Consider the following 19131-nt stretch of genomic DNA (forward strand, 5'->3'; position numbering starts at 1 on the left):
TGAGTGTTTTAGAGAGGAGGGAGGGAGAATGGTCAGGAAGTGGTGACAGGAAGCAGAGAGAGCCTCACCTCACTTCCGGCCAGGCAGGGATGCTGGAAAACACAAGAAAATGACAATGGAAAGGGGGTGGGGAGAGGACACCTCAAGGGGATCTGACCAGGACAGCTGGGGCTGAGCCCTGAGGGCAGCCAGGGGTGCTGGTGAAGGGTGGGGTGGAGATCAGGGCTAGGGCGTGCCCAGGTGGGAGCCGGGGCACCTTGTCTGTGCCCCTCAGATTCTGTCTATTCAAACAGGCTTGCTGGCTGTGGTGGGGACCAAGGATACTGCCGCCCTGGCTTTGCCCTACAGCCCATGGAGCTGAGACCTGGCACCAGCCATAAGGAGAATGTGCCCCCCAGGCCTGCGACCCCCCTGAGGCCAGGCAAGAGGCTTAGTGGGTCTGGGTTGGAGATGGCAGGAGCAGCATCCCCTCTAGGTATTGGCCCGGAGCCCCTTCCCCAAACAGGCTAGCCCAGGGCCTCGCTAATTCCAGAGGTTACCTGTACAGGGCCACCTGGGCCAGGACAAAGTCTTCCCAGCCTAGGGCCCTAGGGAGGGTCAGGAAGTCAGGAAGTGAGGTCAGGAAGAGGGGGGACAAGGAGTGGGCCAGACTGGGGCCCCTGGCTGAGAGGGGCCCCCAAAGTTTGGTCTGTGCCAGGGGTGGTAGGCTGGGGAGCATATGTGCTCATGTGTCTGGGGCTTCAAGAAGGTCACAGATGAAGACAACCCAAGAACAAATTCAGATTCCAATTCACATGCCAGTTTCTCCAGCTGTGTGACCATGGGCAAGTTGCTTAACCTCTCTGAGCGTTAGTTCCTATCTACAAACTTTTATGGCCCACTCTACCTGCCAGGCCCTCCCAGGCATCTCACCAGCCTGCAGGAGGCATTGTTTCCTGTGGAATGGCCTTGGGGGCGGGGGGAAGCATGGGAGGCAGAGGCTCTAAGCCTCACTCCATCGTCCCCACAGCAGCTCATTTTTAGCTGTTTTATATGCTGGGTGTTGCTTTCATGCCGAGCTGCTGCCTCCTCCCAATCACCTCTTTGCTCAAGTTGGAAACCAGGGACTCATTTCGTGACTGTTCCCTTTCCTTTGCCCATCTTCTAAGTCTCCACCTCAGTAGCAGATCGAAACCTGTCTCCTCTCTCCACCCTTCCTGCCACCCCCGATTCCAGTCCCATCGTCTTGCCTGAAACCCTTCCACAGCCTCCTGTCTCCCTGCCTCCCTCTGCCCCCTTCCGAGTCACTGCTCTTGCTCAAGATCCCAGAGCACTGCCCATCAGTCTCCAGAGCTGACACAGATCCCTGAATTTTGGCCTCGCTCCTGCCCGGGACCCTATCCCTCCCTAGCCCACCTGTCCCTTCTGAGCCCTGACCACCTATTGGGTCCTTCCCCGGGGCATGATTGTCTCTACTCTCTTTAGAGCAACAGAGACTCCTGAAGAGCCTGGATGTCAGCCTGGGCAGTGGACAGGTCCGGTGGGTGCCCATGGGCCAGGCTGAGAGGGGAGGGCCTGCCACCACCCCCTCCCCAGGGGCAGTGCTTCACCAGGAGCCCTGCCGAGTCCAGACCAACCTGGCCAGCCCTAGCCCCCGCCTGGGCCTCACCCTGAAGGACAAGACTGGCCAGCGGATGAACTCAAGCTTCTGGCAGCAGAGCAACCTGCGGCCCCTGGGAGTCCTCCCCCAGGGGAGAGCCCGAGAGTGTGCCACTCAGCAGAGCAACCTGAGCCTGAGAGAGACCAGCTCGGCTGAGTGTGGAAGTCACACCAGGCCCCAGCTCTGGTCAGATCCTCAGGAAAGCTTCTGGCCCCACACGATGCCCCAGGGAAGCCCCCTACTCCGAGGGCCATGGGCTCGCCCATCCTCCAGCCAGAGGCAGTCCCGGCTGCTGGCCACAGACTCCCCCTGCCGGGACTTCAGGCCTGCTACGGGCTATGCCCCTTTTGATGGGCACACACGGCCAGGCCCCAGATCCTGGTGTGGCCTGGGGAGCTGGACCTCCAGGCTCAGGGGAGAACCCCTCACCCTGGAGGACCTGGCTGTCCCTGCCCAGAGCCAAGGTCGGGCCCCATCCCAGGCTGCCATCTCCCAGTTGCTGGCCTCTGTGCGACGCCTGGAGTATCAGGCAGCCCGCCTCAGGTGCTGGGCATCCCGGGAAACCCCCGGTCCTCCTCAGCAGGAGCCCTGGACCAGTGATGGCCAGGCCCTCTCTGCTCACCCCCCGCCCAGCCAGCCTGTTCTTGCTTCCTGGGATGAGAGGAAACGACATCCCCGAAGTCTCAGAGGAACTGAGGATTTCCCAGACACACCAGGGGTCCGGACTGATCTCTTGGACTCTCAGGCAAGCCGCAAGCCCACATCACTGGAGGCCACTTTGGAGACACTGACTGGAGATTTCCTTGACCCTGAGCAGGGGGTCCTTTCTGCCCACCCTGCAAGGAGAGGAGAGAACAGATCCCCGGGGCCTACATCCAGCAGGGGGCAGAAGGGGAGTGCAGCAGGGTTGCCAGACTCTGCTCCTTTGCCTTCTCCAGAGCAGCCTGGGGTGTCCTTCCTTCCTGGGGGGGAAAGAGGGGAGAAGGCCCCATGGGAGCAGGTCAGCAGAGAGGAAGGGAGAACGGCTTCCCGTCCGCCAGACACAGCCCCAGCCAGAGGTGCCCTGCAGGTAGAGGCCAGAAGAGTCTGGGAGTGGGAGTCGGGGGGCTCCGGGGGTCCCCACTGCCTCTCCCAGGAATTCTCACTCCCAGCTGGCTGTCACTACCCTGTCTCACCCCCTTCCCTTAGAAAGGGAGGCCTTGGGCAGGCAGGCTTGGCAGGGGTGTCTTGTCCTGCTTGTTTCTTGACCTGAGAGCTGTCTTGTCATTTTGTTTTCCAAGAACAAAGCCAGAAACATTGTGAGCCTGGAATCTGAGATGACCCGGTGAGGCCATGGCCGTGGGGTGGGTCTGGGCCCCCACTTCTGGGACTGCTCCTCTCCCGTTTGCCTGGGCGAACGGACACTCGGGCCTGATGGCAGATCCTCGCAGGATTTAAGGGGGAGGGGACTTCCTTCACACTGTCCCTGCTGGGGTGACAGTGGGGGACAAGAACGTGAGACCAACCGTGCACTGCACCTGGGGATTGTAAACTGCTGAGGCATTCTCCTGTCTCCAGGGGAGTTCTTGTCTGAGATGTCCAAGGCTAGCCATTGATACCTAGAGGGAAGTCCCTCCTCCTGCAATGTGGGCATCACCCTGTCACCTGGGCAGGGCTGGAGAGGCCAGGTGGGTGGCACTGAGCCTTCAGCTGCTCCCTGGGGCTGAGGGGCCAGGCCCACGCCCTGATCAGCCCTGGGCCATCCCCAGCCGGCAGCTGCTGTCCAGATGTTTCAGAGCCTGGTGGCAGCTGGTGTGGAGGCAGCAGGCGGTGGCAGTGGCCCTGAGCCGTCGGCAGCTGTTACGCAGGGGCCTGCAGGCGCTACGGTGGGCGCTGTGGCTGCGGGAGGCCCAGCTGGAGGTGGCATGGGGGCGACACACTCGGGCCCTGCTGGGCCGGAGCTTCCACAAGGTCAGGGGCCTTCGTGGTGGGCCACGGGGAGGGGATGAGACGCTGACACGACTGGGGACAGTGAGCAGCAGTAGAGCAGGTGGTTGTCAGCCCACCTGAACCATTCTGCCCGAGTCTTTGCTTTCCTATTTTCTGGCTGTGTGGCCTCAGGCAAGTTACTTAACCTCTGTGCCTTAGTCTTATATCTCTAAAATGGGATAATAATAATAATAGCACATACCTCTCAGGGTTGTTATGAAGTTCAACAAATATAAGAGACTCAGAGCCATGCCTGGCACAAAGCAAGCACTCTGCTGTATAAATGGGTGCTGTCTTTCACCAGTGGTTTGTGGACCAGGACTGGGAGGGCACTTCCTTCCTCAGGAAAGGGTGCTCTGAGAGGATGCAGTTCCGAGTTTGGTCTCCCAAGGAAAGCCCTGCCTCTTGGGCTCGGCTCCATCTCTCTGGTCAGTCATGCATTCCCAAAGAGGCGGGGTAGTCTAATGGTGAAGACCACAGGCTTTGGCGTCTGACCGAAATGTTTGACTCCTGTCCCTGCCCCTTCCTGGTGCTCCCTCTCGGGGCACATTTGAGGCTGCAGCCAATGTCCCTCTTCCTCTTCTCTCTTGATCCAGTGGAAAAAACTGACCCAGCAGCAGAAACAAGGGAAGCCCCACATCCAGGCTGGGCCAGGACCTCCACCTTCTGGGAGAGGCCAGGGCCAAGGCTCCTCAGGAAGGAAGCCAGTGGTGGACCCTGCCCAGAGACGCAGGTAGTCTGGGACCCCCGAGTGTGGCTGGGGCAATGCGGATAGCTTTCCCTCCTTGTCCCCTCCCCTACAAGAGAATGAGGACAACACTAGCAGATGTTGACAAAGATGTCCATCACAGCGTTATTTATCTTTGTAAACACTTTGAAACAGCTTAAATGCCCAGTGAGTGAGAAAATTGTGGTTTAACCATGTGATGAATATTTGGCAACCATTCAACATGATATTCATGAAGCCTTAAAAAATTTCTCCCCACTCTTTTTTCCCTTCTTTTTCTTTTCTCCCCCTCCTACCCACGCCCCCTGCCATCTTCTGCCTCCCCTCCCCTCCACCGCCTCCGGCTGGGGTGGACAGGTTGGGCCGTGTGACTTCCCACAGCCTGGTCATCACTTTCTCTCTGGGCAACTTTACTTTCAGTCTAGGGGGTCTGAGGGAGGAGGCAAGAGCCCGGCCGAACCCATCAAGTACGGCGCCAAGACCAGATGGAGGAGACGGGCGAGTCCAGAGCCTACAGGCCCTGCAACAACTGGCTGGTGAGATGTGGGGTCCCGGGAAAGCAGGGGAGGTGGAGCTGGGCCAGGGCAGGGGGTCCTGAGTGAATGAGTGTTTATTGAGCATCTACTGTAGCAACTTTCCAGACATGATCTCATTCGAGCTTCACGGTGACCTCGGCAAGACAGTGTGTCTGATGGGAAACTGAGGCACAGGAAAGAAAGTTTCCAGCTTGAGGACACACAGTGTGAGAGGTGCACATCCTGCGTTTGGAAGCCGTAGACACTGGTAGAAGTCCAGCAGAAGCTTGAGTGTTAGACCTGGAAGTCCCTTAGACATCACTCACTCACGGGAAAACTGAAGCCCCGCGATGCGGGCACAGCCTGGTGTCGTGGCCCCTCCCGGCCCTCATCCTCCCTCTACTCCTCACTGTCTTTTCTCTCTGCCTCTTCCCTCCCTGTACAGTCTTCCTCCTGTGGTGCCATCAGAAGGAATGGTCCAGGCAGGAGAGGGTGGTCCAGGCAGAAGCCTCCCGGGCCACGTTGAGGACTCAGAAGATGGAGAGGCCCCCGCAGGCCCAGTGCTCTCCTGCTGCACACACAGCCTTTGTAGCCCCACTGGATCCCCAGCACCAGAGAGATTGGCTTTGCAGGTGGGTGGAAGGGTGTGGAGTGGGGAGCCCCTTCCCTGAGGCGGAGGGTGGGTGAGACACAGCTAGGAGATGCCTGTCATTTCTTTTCTTTTCTTTTTTTTTTAAAGATTCTATTGGGGAAGGGGAACAGGACTTTACTAGGGAACAGTGTGTACTTCCAGGCCTTTTTTTTCCAAGTCAAGTTGTTGTCCTTTCAGTCTTAGTTGTGCGCAGCTCAGCTCCTGGTCCAGTTACCATTGCTAGTTGCAGGGGCGCAGCCCACCATCCCTTGCGGGACTCGAGGGGTTGAACTGGCAACCATGTGGTTGAGAGCCCACTGGCCCATGTGGGAATCGAACCGGCAGCCTTCGGAGTTAGGAGCACGGAGCTCTTACCGCCTGAGCCACTGGGCCAGCCCAAGTAATTTCTTGACTCCTTCTAGTATTGAGAGATGAAGGTGAAAATAAGAACTGAAAACAGCAGCCATTTCCTGAGAGCCTAAGACCTGCTAGACACCACTAGACACCACCCAGGAGCTAGGGTTTAGTTATAAGCAAAGTTTAGTGCTGGCCGCCACCTGCGGTGGTGGAACCCATGGCCAAGTGGGGGGACAGTCACGAAGCATGTGTGTGAATACCACCTGAGTGTTGTTGTGAAGGGAGGGAACACGGACCTGTAAGAGTTTGATTTTTTTTTCCTTGTTAACGTGTTTGTTTTTTAAAGGTGGCCAATTTTTTTTTTTTTTAATTTTATTGGGGAATACTGGGGAACAGTGTGTTTCTCCAGCTCCTAGTCATTGTCCTTCAATGCAGTTGTGGAGGGCGCAGCTCAGCTCCAAGTCCAGTCGCTGTTTTCAATCTTTAGTTACAGGGGGCGCAGCCCACCATCCCATGTGGGAATTGAACCGGCAACCTTGTCGTTGAGAGCTCGCACTCTAACCAACTGAGCCATCCGGCCACCCCACCCCCTTAACTTTTTTATTGTGAGACATTTTTATCTTACACAGAAGTAGAGAAAATAGGATAATAAACCCATGTGCCCATTGCCCAGCCTCAAGAAAAGCACCTCCTGAGAAAACTTGTTTCATCTGTACCCTCTACATGATTTCAAGGCAAATCCCAGCCATCATCCCATTTCATCCATAAATACTTCCGTGGCATCTCTAAAAGATAAGGGCACTTTTAAACAACCTAACCACAATGCCATGCTTACACCTAAAAAATGAACATTAATACCAGCAAATATCTGGTCAGCCTTCAAATTTCCTACTGTTTTTTACAAGCATTTATTTTACAAGCATATAGTTTGTTTGAACCGGGATCTAAATAAGGTCCACGTGTAATTGGTTGAGAAGTCGTTAGAGTCTTTCTAAGTTTTGGGTTCTCCTGCATTTCTTTTTCTTTTTCCCTTGCAATTTATCTGTTGAAGAAACCAGGTTGCTTGTTCAGTAGAGTCTCCTGCTGTCTGCATTTTGCTGATTGCATCCTCCTGACATAGTTTTCTATGAGAAGTTTTTTTTGTTTGTTCTTAAAGATTTTATTGGGAAAGGGGAACAGGACTTTATTGGGGAACAGGACTTTTTTCCAAGTCAAGTTGTTGTCCTTTCAATCTTAATTGTGGAGGGCGCAACTCAGCTCCAGGTCCAGTTGCCATTGCTAATTGCAAGGGGCGGAGCCCACCATCCCTTGCGGGAGTCAAACCGGCAACCTTGTGGCTGAGAGGACGCGCTCCACCCAACTGAGCCATCCGGGAGGCAGCTCAGCTCAAGGTGCCATGTTCAATCTTAGTTGCAGGAGGCAGAGCCCACCATCCCTTGTGAGACTCGAGGAATTGAACCAGAAACCTTGTGGTTGAGAGCCCACTGGCCCATGCGGGAATCGAACCGGCAGCCTTCGGAGTTAGGAGCACGGAGCTCTAACTCCCTGAGCCACCGGGCCGGCCCTATGAGAAGTTTTAACAAAGGGAGCTGAGTTCAACCAGGGTTCAGCAGGGATGTGAAGGATAAATGGAGGGAGAGCAGACGAGAGAGCGCCAGTCAGAGGGAACAGCATGTGCAAAGGCCTGTGACAGCAACTGTAGTCAAGTTGGAGCCCTGTTAGTATGGGGCGGAGGGCTGGAGATGGTTTGAGATGAAGTTGGAAAGGTGTGCTGGTGGCCTTGCGGGCTTCGAAATTTTATCATACAAGCTGCCACTGGAGGATTTTAGCAGGGGAGTACAATGATTTGATTTGAGATTTTACAAAAATCACTCTGGTTATTGAGTAGAAACACTGACTGGAGTGGATGCAGGTGGCCAGGTAGGAGGCTGCTGAGGCCATCCAAGCACCCAGAGGTGATGGTGTCAAGTCCTTATAGCAGCCCCATTTTACGGATGAGAAAACTGAGGCCCAGAGAGGCGAAGTGGCTTGCCCAAGTAGTATGTCTGGCATGTGGCAGGTGGCTATAGCTGCAGTCTTTATTATTAGCACCTGCACTTTCTCTTGACTCTCCCAGGTGCTTTGGGGCCTGGCAGCAGTTGGTGAAAAGAGAGACCCGAAACCGGCACCACCTGGCCAACTGCCAGGTGGGGACACTGAGCATGTGCCTGCAACAGTGGATGTGGATGAAGCAACTCCGGGCCTCGGCTGGGGTGAAGGTGACCCAGCTGACCCTCTGCCAGCAGAAGGCGGGTGAGTGTTGGCCAAGGAGTTTCACTTCCCTCCCATCCCAGCAAACAGCGTCACTTCAGCTCCTTTTGCAGTGGGCCCCGTTGCATTATGTATTCTTACAATAAGAGGTGATAGAATTGGGACCTTTCTTGGGGGTGCAGCCTGGTGGGCCTGGGAGGTCTCCAGGAGGGGTCCCCAGAATGGGCTGGCCTTGGCTGGACCCCCTCCTCGTGCAGATCACGAGCTCCTTTAAGCAAGAGAATTTGTTCCATCTTCCACCAGGAAGGTCCATGCTCTTGGGAGGCTCCTGGTCTGAGAGGGACACGGCTTCTTCACCCCACCAAAACCTGACGGGAAGATGGGATCTTTGAGAATCCTGGAGGGGAGGGTGTGGAGGCGGTGGGAGGGGGAAGTGCCCCTGAGGGGAGAGGTCCTAAGGGGGACCTGAGGCAGCAGCCACCAATGGCTTTGGAGAGGGAGGTCACTGGAGACACGGCTGATTTGTCTCTTGTCTGCTTTTCAGGGAACACGGCCCTCCACAGCTCAGCCTCTGGAGGGACCACAGCCCATGGCCTAGGCCACTGCCCCCAGGGGCTGCCCCCAGAGCAAGGCCGGGGCTCCCTGCAAAAGGCCTGCCGGAGATTGGCCCTCCACCAGGTGCTGCTGCTCTGGAGGAAGCGGCTCTCCCAGCACCAGCAGGCAGAGTAGGTGTCCATGAGCTTGTGACCTGGGGTTGGGCCTGGGGTCACAGGGCGGTCAGGGGAGCAGTGCTCTGTCAGCCCTGGGAGGAGTGTCCCATAGTGAATAGACCACATCCTGCTCCTCACCATGGCCTGAGCATGGGGCCTGGCACACTATGTGTCCCAGTGGGTGTGGGGCCAGGGGAGGTGGCAGGGACACTGAGACAGTGATTGAACAGAGAGCTGTGGGGACCATGGGGCACCTGGGGGCACAGAAATAGAATGCTACCAAGTTGGTGGGAACGTGATGGGGAGGTTGGTTTAACTCTGTCTCCCTCCCCAGAATCTGGAACCATCTCTCACCCATCTCCCAGCTGGTGGCAGGAACCATGTCTGTCTCCTCGCCACTGTCTCCCAGCACCTTGTAGGTGCCTGGCCTGTCACAGGCATGGAGTAGATACTATAAATAAATAAGTGAAGGAGCCACTTTATCCCCCTCCCCCCATTATACAGCTAGAGAAACTGAGGCTCAGAGGGGTCAGGCAGCTTGCTCTAAATTACACTGTGTATCGAGCAAGAAGGTGGGATTCAGAGCCCAAGCTGAAGGTTTTCTGTGAGGAGGGTGGTGGGGTCAGGAGGGGTCAGCTTCCCAACAGGCTGTCAGGAGGAACTTAAACAAGCAGTTACAGGGTTAATAAGTCTGTCCTTGAAAGCCATGCACAGGGCTGGCCTGTGGCACAGGTGGTTGAAGCGCCATGCTCCTAACGCCAGGTTCGATTCCCACGTGGGCCAGTGAGCTGCGCCCTCTACAGCTAAGATTGTGAACAATGGCTCTCCCTGGAGCTGGGCTGCCGTGAGCAGCCTGAGGGCAGCGTGAGTGGCCGGCTGCCCGCGAGAGCTGCTGTGAGCAGCCTATGCCGACCGACTGCCTCAGCCGGGGTGGGGTGGGGGGGGGTGGCGTGTGCAAGGCTCATAACACCAGCATGGGTCAGGGAGCTGTGTCCTACACAACTAGACTGAGAAACAACGGCTTGAAACAGAGTGTGTGTGTGTGTGTGTGTGGGGGGTGGAGGCGGAAAAAGGGGGGGAAATTATTTTTAAAAAACAACGGAAAAAAGAGAGCCATGCACCTGGCATCCATCAGCCTCACACCCACTTGGCCCACTTGGACTCAGTCTCTTTTAATGCACCCCTGGAACGCCAGGGAAAAACCAGTTAACCATGATCCTTTCTACTGTAACCCTCCTGCCCCCAGTCCATCCTCACTCAGGCCTGTGGGCATCAGGGCACCGTCAATATCTCCCTGTGGCATAACTGGGCTGACTGGTGGTCTGGGATGAGTGTTTGGATCCCAGGGCTGCTGCTGTTTGGAGTCTGGGGCAAAGCCTTCACCCAGGCCTCAGTTTCCCTATCATTATAAGAGAGCTGAGGCAGAAGCGCTGGTGTGGTTATGCACGTGGCCTGTTGAGTCAGGTCCCTGGGCCTAGGGCCTGGCTGCACCCCTCCTCATCTGCTAGCCCCCACCCACCCTGGGAACATGGAGAGGATCAGCACAGGTGGAGTGGTGGTCAAGCTTTCACTGCTCACGAGCTTCGGGAAAGTCAGGAAGCCCAGGCCGCACCCTGACCATTAAGTGAGAGTCCCTGGAGGTGGGACCCCGTGGGGCAGCGTACAGCTGGTTTCGGAGGCGGTGGTGCACAGCTGTAGCCCAGTGTTTGGCGGCACCCTTCCAGCTCAGCCCTTTCCCGGGGTCCCCGCTGGGGGCGCCCCGGCTTGGCAGCCACTCCAGATGGGGTGAGACTGGGGCCCAGTGACTCATTTGCCCCTTCCTGTAGCTCCTATTTTCAGGGCACACAGCGGCAGCTGCTAAGGTGCATCCTGAGGGCGTGGCACCTAAAGGTGTGGGGTCCTGGCAACCTATCAGGCAACGCCAGGATCACCTTGGCTCCAGAACCGCTAGGTGGCATCCTGGCAGAGGAGGCCTCCCTGGGCTGCAGCGCACCCCACAGCTCACTGGGGAAGGTGAGGGGTAGGGGTGGGATGGGCCAGGGTAGATAGGGACCAGGTGGGAGGAGATGGAGCAGGGCTGGGTACTCAGGACTCTACATGCCTTCTCCAGGCATCCCGGGCTCCCGCCCTCCTGGAGACGCTTCGGCTGAACTTTCTGTGGGCAGCTGGGCGGCGGCAGCAAGGGCAGTGCCTTCTGCTCTGGCAGGCGCGGGCCCAGCAATCCCGGGGTGCAGCAAAGTGGCACCAGCGCACTCTTCAGAGGCGGTAGGGACCCCTCTCTCCAGGACGAGTGAGCCATGCCAGCCACTACTCTGGATTTACTGTTTCCCTGAGGTCCCTGTCCCATCAATCCTTTACCTTCACAGCAGTATTCCCTTGGGGTCTGTATCCCAGAGGGCTCCCCGCTCACACCCTAGTCAGTTGGCTCCCAGACTCAGATCCTCTCACCTCCTCCTGCCCCCCTCCCCTGACCTGCTGAGAGGTGTGTGTGTGTATGTGGAAGGAGGATAGGCACTTAGCCGGGTGACCATTTCTCTCAGAGACTTCGCAGCTGTGGTTCATTCATAGCACAATGCTTAAGAGTCAGTTTGCCTGGGTTCTAATCCCAGCTTTGCCCCTCACTGGCTGTGTGATTTGGGCAAGTTGCTTAACCTCTCTGTGCCTCCATCTCTCCATTCGTACGGGAGTAATAATAGTACTCACTCGGATGGAAATCAATGAGATAGGGGCGCATACACCCCCTAGCCCAGGGCCTGGCACATAGCAAGTACTCAGTTCACAGCAATGTTTATTACTAGATGCTGAGTACAGAACCTAGCACTGGAGCTCTGGGGTCTCATGTTATCTTCACCACCTGTCTTTGTGAACTTGGAGCAGCATTTCAGCCTTCCAGCCCCCAACCACCCACACGCCCCCATGGTGGAAACAGGGAGAAGAATTATCCCAAACCCATCCCTGCCGCGGAGGGAGGGGAGAGCTGGTCTGGCCCGCAATGGCAGTGACCGTCCTCCGAGTAGACACTCCCTTTCCCAGCATCCTCCTCGGCTGGAGCCACTGGGCAACAGCCCAAGGGTCCCTGAGAGAACTGGCTGCCCGCTGGGCCTGGGACCGCAGCTGCAGGGCCACCCTAGGCCTCTGGCGGCAGCGGCTGGAGCAGTGGCAGGAGGCGGAGCAGTGGGCCAGGGAGCGAGGCCGGAGACTGGTGCGTGATGCCCTGCGCCACTGGCACTCCTGTTGGCAGAGTGAGTCGGGGACTGGTCAGGGCACCAGGGTTGAGAGAGGGCCTGGGTCTATCAGGGATACCCAGGATTCTGCATCCTCTAGCATAGAGTTCAATGATGGGACCTCCCACAGGGCATGCCCAGGACTGGGGTGGCAGAGCAGGACTTGGGGGCATGGACACTGGTCCTCAGGTTCATGTCCCCACTCTTCCATTCTCTGGCTGTGTGGATATTAAACAAGTTACTTAACCTGAGTCTCAGCTTACTGATAAAACAAGGATAACAATAGTACCACCTCGGGGGGTTACTGTCAGGATCCTATGAGGCACCCACCAATGTGCTTGGCTCAGAACCCAGCTCCCCCTAGGGCTCCTCTTCATCTTCAACCTCGTCATCCTGGCCTGGCTTTCAGGAGTCCCAGGTCCGAGCACTCAGGCACAGGAGGCAGGGATCACTGGGGGAGTTTAAAGACTTCCCACTACACCGATACCTCGTATTGATGGGCTTGGTTGTTCTAGAAAGCTCAGGTCCTAGCCACAGTAGACAGGTGTTTCTCCAGCCCAATTGCTGTCCAGTTGCCCAGGAATGCTGGCCTGGTATTGCCACACCTTCTAGTTTTTAGAGAAAAGCTGGAGATCTAGATTTTTACGAAATTCTCAGGATTCCTAAACATTATCAAGAAAATTTAAAAAAAAAACAAAAACTCTTGTCAGTTGGGGTGGCTTGGTCACCAGTATGCCACCTATAACTGAAAGATTTTAACCCAGGCATTTAGGGTGGCCTCCTCTGTTCAGACCTGGGTAGAAAGCAAAGGGCTGGCTGAGCAGGAGCCCATGGTCACGTGGGGCCCAGGGCTGAGGCTGGGACAAGCACCCAGTGGCACTTCAGCATCTCTCTGGCCACAGGGCAGCAGTTCCTGCATGGACAGTACCAGAGGTGGGTGCAGGCGCACCTCCAGGGCCTGCGAAAGGCCACGTTCTGGGGCTGGCAGCAGGCGGCAGCTCGTCGGAGACACATGATGGCCAGGTCAGAGTAGCTTCTACTGCAGAGGTAGGTGGGCTGGTGGTAGGAGCAAGGGGGAGGGTCATCTGCACCCTGGGAAAAGCAGGGAGAGAGCCCAGGGGGCCATGAAGGGAGGCCCCAGCTTGGAGCTGTACAGCCATGACCACCAACCGTCCATTGTCTGCTTTGTGAGGGAGGTGGAGGATGGCAAGCCCCTCATCCCACCTGATGCCCTGACAAGCGCCAGGCCTCCCTGCTTTTGGCCAGGTCAGTCCTTTGGTTTCAGAGGATACAATTCAGATGGGAAAATGAACTCCTCAGACGTCCACCATAACGTGTGTTCCAACACGGTGTGTTGTTTGAGGAGTCGGCGTGGGGAATTCTACTGTGTACAGTAGCTCAGAGAAGAGAATGAAATCTTAAATAGAGATGCTCTCGTAAAACACGCATGTAGTTCATTAATGCACATTTAAAAGCAGAGGGCACAGATGATGCCTCCTCCCACCGTGCAGTTACAAATTTGCGAAGGTTCACAGTGTCCCCCGAGGCCGATGAACCGCAGAGTGACTGATTTCTGTGATTTCACATATGAAGAGCGTAGACATGGTTTTGGTCCCTCAGGGAATGGGGACCATGTTCCCCTAACTGGCGTCCTGCCCCAGAGCAGGCTTGTGAGGGGAGGCTGGGGTGGCTATCACCCCAGTGGAACAGGGGCTTGAACCCACAGCTGCCGGGTTCCCGCATGTTCCTTGGCAGCACATTCCTGCCACCCCACCTTCTCCAGCAGGAATGTGTGTGAGCCAAGGCTGCAAATGAAAGCCAGCGCTTTCCCCATTGTATATTAGTCCCTACGTTTCTAAGGCACAGGGTTGTGTATGCAGAACCGTGCAGAACCTATGAGACTTTGAGGGGGCAGGGGGGGTCCCAGTGTAACTTTGAATAAATGTGATTTTTGACAGTGACAGCAGCTGGGCTCCTCCTCTGCTTGTGTTTTGCAGCCACTTCCAGGCCCAGTGTGAAGCTGTGAGAGGCGCAGAGACGCTCTGGGCCCAGCCTCCACCCTCCCAGGATGGCCTGAGGAGAGGGGTACTAGGAGCTGTATTCGACATGTGGCAGGAAGGCCAAGTGGCCGCAGCCCGGGCTTGGGAGCAGCGCCTGGCCCGGGCCTCCATTGCCCACTGGCGAAGCCTTGTGCAGGGGCGCTGGGCTGACAGGCAGCGGAGGAGGACCCGGGTCCAGCAGGCCTTCCTAGCTTGGCGAGTGGCCCTGGGCCAGCGCTGGGAGGCCCAACAGCAGGCAGAAAAAAGAGTTCAGGCCCGGGCTCAGGTAGCCCTGTGCTGGACATTGTGGGTGCGTGAGTTCCGCCTACACCGGCTTAGTCGAGCCCACGCTGCTCGGAAGCTGAGCACCAGGTGGGTACCCACCCACGGCCCCGGGCAGCCCCCCACACTGTGCTTTTCAGCTTGGGCCTTGAACTTGCTTTTGGCAGGGATGGAGGTGGGTGGTGCCAGGGCTCAGGAGGCTAGGGGTGATAGGGAGAGGTGATCCTGGTCATTGCAGCTAGTCCTGGGGTCAAATCCCGTCTCTGCACTTTCTAGCTCTGTGACTCCTCTTGGCAAGTCTAACCTTAAAGGTCAGAGGAAGATAGCGGGCCTACCTTGCAGGATGGCCTGAGGATTAGAGAAACAGAATGCAGACTTTCAGCTCAGCTCAGGGCCAGGGCAGACACTGACACAGCAGGTGCTCTGTCGAGGAAAGAGGAGGCAAAGTGTAGCTGGCAGAACTGCTTCTCTCTGTCCCCTAAACAGGATGCTTGTCCCTCTTATGTGAGATTCTGCTGCTCTCCTTGCCCATTTTGACCTGATTTCTCCAGCAGAGGGGTATGGTAGGAGGAGCACAGCATGGCACTGGGCTTTGCCTGGAGGTCACCTCCTGCAGGGTCCCAGCCAGGGCTAAGGAGGTCTCCCTACAACTGCCGTAGAGTCCAGGCCCTGATAGCCTTGGGTGTGGGCTCTTCCCTCTTCCCCAGGGTCCTGGAGATCTGGGCCCAGTCAGCTGCCCAGGGCCGTGTCCAGCGGGTCACCATGACCCAGTTCCAGCAGGCTGGGCCCAGGCGCCTCCTGCAGACCCACTGGGCCCAGTGGCGGACGGCACTGCTCAGAGTGTGGCTGGAACCTCGGGCAGAGGCCCAGAACGCCAGCACAGCCCTTTCCAGACCCAGCACCCACCTCAGGCACCCGCTCAGACTGGCCAGCAGAGGACACCTCCTGCTGCTAATGGATGTTGCAGCCCCATGGACGCAGGTGAGGTAGGGCCCAGGTGGGATAGGAGGTCCAAAAATGCCCCGAGAGCCAGTGGCCTCAGAATCACCTTGTTTCAGCCCATGGTGGCAAGCATGGCTGGATGCTTCTCTAGGGACCCAGCCTCCCTGTGGACATCACTGCTCCTTGGTTCTTGGACAGCCTTCTGGCTCTGGAAGACAGCCAACTCCAGGTCCATCAGCAAACATTTATGAGTATCTACTGAGTACCAGCCCAGCTCAGGTCCACTGCAAAGATGAATGCTGGGGTCACAATCTGTTAGGGAAATAGGCATCGGAACTCACTAAGTGTCATGGTGCAGTCTAGAATCAAGACAGGTACATGGGGACAGTAGCAATTTTTTTTGGTCAAGTTCTTTGTTTCCTTATTGAAAAAAATGAAACATGTGCATTACAGAAAAATCAGAAAATATAAATGAAAAAAATTATTTTTCTCTCTCTACCCAAAGGTAACCGCCAGTCCTTCTCCAGACCAGAAGCAGGTTAGTTCTGCTACTAACTAGCAAATGGTGACAAGCACTCGATGGCCTGGCAGGAGGGAAGAGATCAAAGCGCAAGTCAGGCACAAGAAAAGCCCCTGCATGGCAGTCCTGGGACATGTTATGACGGGACACACAGCCCCAGAGTTCATGGCAAAGCCACGTAGTGCCCCTAAAGATGAATTAGCATCATCAGGAATCCTGTTTCACAATGCCAGGAAGTATCTAATAGACTCTAGAGAGACTAAGAAAAAAGATTAAAGTGATGGTTTGTTTGTTTAATGGAGTTGAAAGGGACTAGCTTGGTTATTTGCAGAATCCACATATTCACACATATGGGGCGATGGCAACAGCAAATTCTGGGGGCTCAGGGTATTTTATTTCTAGGTCTGTGTTATGACACAGTTTCATTTTCAGAGTATGTTTATAAACACATCCATTCCACCCCATTTACTCTTGGAGGCTTGTAGAAACACTGGAAATAAATGCTGGGAATGGAAACTAGGGTGCCTAATTCCGGGCCCCTCCTTTCTACCACATGAACACATGCCCAGGCAGCCCCCACCTAACGTCGTGAGCAGCCGTTGTGCCATCTCACGGTGGCAGAGAGTCCCTGAGAGAGCCCCTGGTCTGCATAGAGCAGTAGCTGGGATCTGGGGCTCTGGAGTCAGACCTCTCCTGAGAGCGGGGGTGGCCTCAGGCAAGTGGTTTAACTTTGGAAAGTTTACATGGGGGAGTAATGCCTGCCTCACAGGCGGTGCCTGGTATGGGGAAGCTCTCATCGAGTGGTAGCTGTTATTGATCACATCGCAGCTTGGGTCTCTAGCCGCATGGCAGGATGGGAAAAGAGGCAGGGCTGTGTGCTAATGGCCATCGCACGCTTGGGCCCCTGCTTTGTCTCCTCTGGGAGCCTCTGGGCTCATGGGCTCACGTGAGGCCACATGAAGTGCCCCACGTGTGCACACACAAGTAGGAGGCCCCGCTACCTGTCAGGGGCAGGGCGGGAAAGGAATCCCACCAGGTCACCTGGGCCCCGGGAAGGCCAAGCCCGTTCGGGTCAGGTTTTCCTTTCTGGCTGTTCCTTTAGACCCGCAGCTGCAGGCCACAGGCCACGGGGTCCATGCTGCCCAGCCCAACACAGCACCGCAGCCTCGGTGGACAGAGGAAGTGGAAAGAAACGTCCTGGGCTCAGAGTAAGGAGACCTATCCGTGCGGATAAACATTTGCGGTGTAGGAGGAGACAGTCACCAGCCCTCAAGGGCCTGGAATCCACCTCCCGTCATATGTATTTATCTGTATTTCCTCCACCCATTTCCTCTTCTGGACTATCTCAACCATTTTGAGAAAATAATTACATTTTCTCCTTCCCCACCCATTTTTTCTCTGTGGGCAGCAGCCCAGGACCGCTGGAGGCTTGGGCAGGTGTGTGGAGGTCGGAGGCACAATGCTTAACCCCATTTGTTGTTCACCCCACTTCGTTGTCTCAACTTCTAGGAGTGGACTAAAGGAGAATTTGCCCTCCTGAACGAATGTGTTAACCTTTTCTGATTCTATTCCCGTTTCCAGGTAACAGGGTGCCTCCCCTCGGCCTGCAGTGGCCTGGATGTGCCAACGGGGCCCAGGGCTGGCCCCGTACAGGACCAGGGGAGGACTGCAGATCTGAGACCAGTGCCATCAAGGGCAAAGGGCAGGTGGAGACAAGGTGGCTGGGGAAGGGCAGCTGCGTGGAGAGGGTGGGGCTTGGGGGGCCAGGGCCAAAGGGCTTGCCTGAGTCATGGCCAGAGCTGGGCCCCTCTGGCCAGTGCTCCGTCCTGCAGGACCTGGAGGCGCAGGCCCAGGCCTACGGCTCTGCCTTTTCCTGGCCGTGAAGGGGTCATGATGCTCTTGCCACCAGGAGGAAACACCTGCGACGCTGGCCCCCTGAGGCACTGCTTTGCCGGCTGCAGGTCTCCCAGCAGGCCAGGCGCCTGGCAGTGACATGGCAGCGCTGGGTGGATGCTGCGGGGACAGAGGAGCTGGGGCGCACTCTGGTGAGTGGGGACTGCTGGGGAGCGCAGCTGCCCGAGGCGGCAGTGGGCTCAGTTTGGGGCCTTCTCACCAACTGTCCACACAGCTCAGGCAGTGGCACCTGAGACGGGCCTGGCGAACGTGGCGGCAGCGGGTTGTGCGGCTGAGGGTTGTTCGGCGGTTACAGCAACCAGGTGGCTGGGTCCTTTCTCAGGTACTGGTGGGGCAGCCCCCACCACCCCCCAGAAGGCCCTTCCAAACCTGGTGCCGCACCTGGACATTTCTGAGCTGTGGACCCTCCCTGCTTGCCATCCCCAGGACCCCTTCATTTTCAGGGGAGGGGTCAGTTTGGTCAGAGAAAACTGCTTGGATTCTGGAGCCCTTGATTTAGCTGGTAGCCATGTGCTCAGCCCAGCCCAGTGCAGTCCTACCCGTCACTCAGACTGAGCTGCTCACACGGGCTCCTGTGGGCGATGGGGCCCTGAGCGTCCCATCCCTTCTCTGCTTGGAGCACAGCTTCCCAGATCACAAGTTAGATCTATCCTGAGCCCACGCATCTGGCCTGGGGCAGGGCTGGCTGGCTGGCTGCCTGGGGTGGAGGGAGGCACCGCCTGTTCCTTCAAGGGACGGAAGGAGCTGGGTACCTGCGTTAGGTCTAGCCCGTACAGCACAGACTCAGGAGGCAGCCGAAAAACCTTTCCTTTCCACTTCCTGATTCCAGGCCTTTGAGAAGTGGCACCAGAGCCTGGCAGCCAGGGGCCAGAGAAGGGGAGCCACCAGCAGCCCCAGACCGCGTGAGCAAGGCGGGCACCAGGAGCCCTGGGGGCAGGCTGGAAGTTGCCTGAACCCCTGCGTGTGATGGACTCGAGGAGCAGGGGGCCCAGCTTCAGCTGTGACTTTTTCCCATGGAAAGAAAAATGGAACCGAGCCCAGCCTTCCTTGGGAAGGAACTGTGGCCCACCGCCCAGGGAGTGCACGCTGTCAGGCCACAGGGCTCTCCCCTACAGCCTAGTGACAGAGGGAACAGCTCTGGGAGGTCTGAAGGACAATAAAATGGCCTCCTTAGTCCTTGCTGCTCGCTCCATCGCTCCTAAAGGCTGTCCCTCTGCCCCAGCCAGCCAGCCTGGAAGGAAGTGACAAGCATGTACTGATGACTGCACCCCGCTCGGCCACCATCAGACTCTTTGGATGGCCACCTCTACCCTCCTTCCGCTGAGCCAGCCTGTGTGCATCTGCCAGTCACCACCCCAGGCAGCGGGGCTTGAGGACTGATTCCTGGGGAGCAGTGCCAAGCAGCTAAATTCT

General features: G+C 56.9%; 1 protein-coding gene across 1 annotated transcript; it reads left to right on the plus strand.

The window, feature by feature from the left end:
• The first annotated feature begins 351 nt into the window (after nucleotides 1-351).
• C9H1orf167 (chromosome 9 C1orf167 homolog) lies at nucleotides 352-18721 on the plus strand. Its single transcript, XM_033113724.1, is given in 18 exon segments — nucleotides 352-421; nucleotides 1465-2639; nucleotides 3371-3589; nucleotides 4204-4340; nucleotides 4692-4870; nucleotides 5295-5481; nucleotides 7954-8129; nucleotides 8632-8812; nucleotides 10624-10810; nucleotides 10908-11062; nucleotides 11831-12039; nucleotides 12924-13068; nucleotides 14019-14432; nucleotides 15050-15323; nucleotides 16907-17012; nucleotides 17386-17703; nucleotides 17706-18172; nucleotides 18548-18721. Coding segments are annotated over 18 exon segments (4737 nt in total). The 3' UTR covers nucleotides 18686-18721.
• The last annotated feature ends 410 nt before the right edge of the window (nucleotides 18722-19131 follow it).

This window comes from Rhinolophus ferrumequinum, chromosome 9 (assembly GCF_004115265.2).
Source record: "Rhinolophus ferrumequinum isolate MPI-CBG mRhiFer1 chromosome 9, mRhiFer1_v1.p, whole genome shotgun sequence".
Classification (NCBI taxonomy): Eukaryota; Metazoa; Chordata; class Mammalia; order Chiroptera; family Rhinolophidae; genus Rhinolophus; species Rhinolophus ferrumequinum.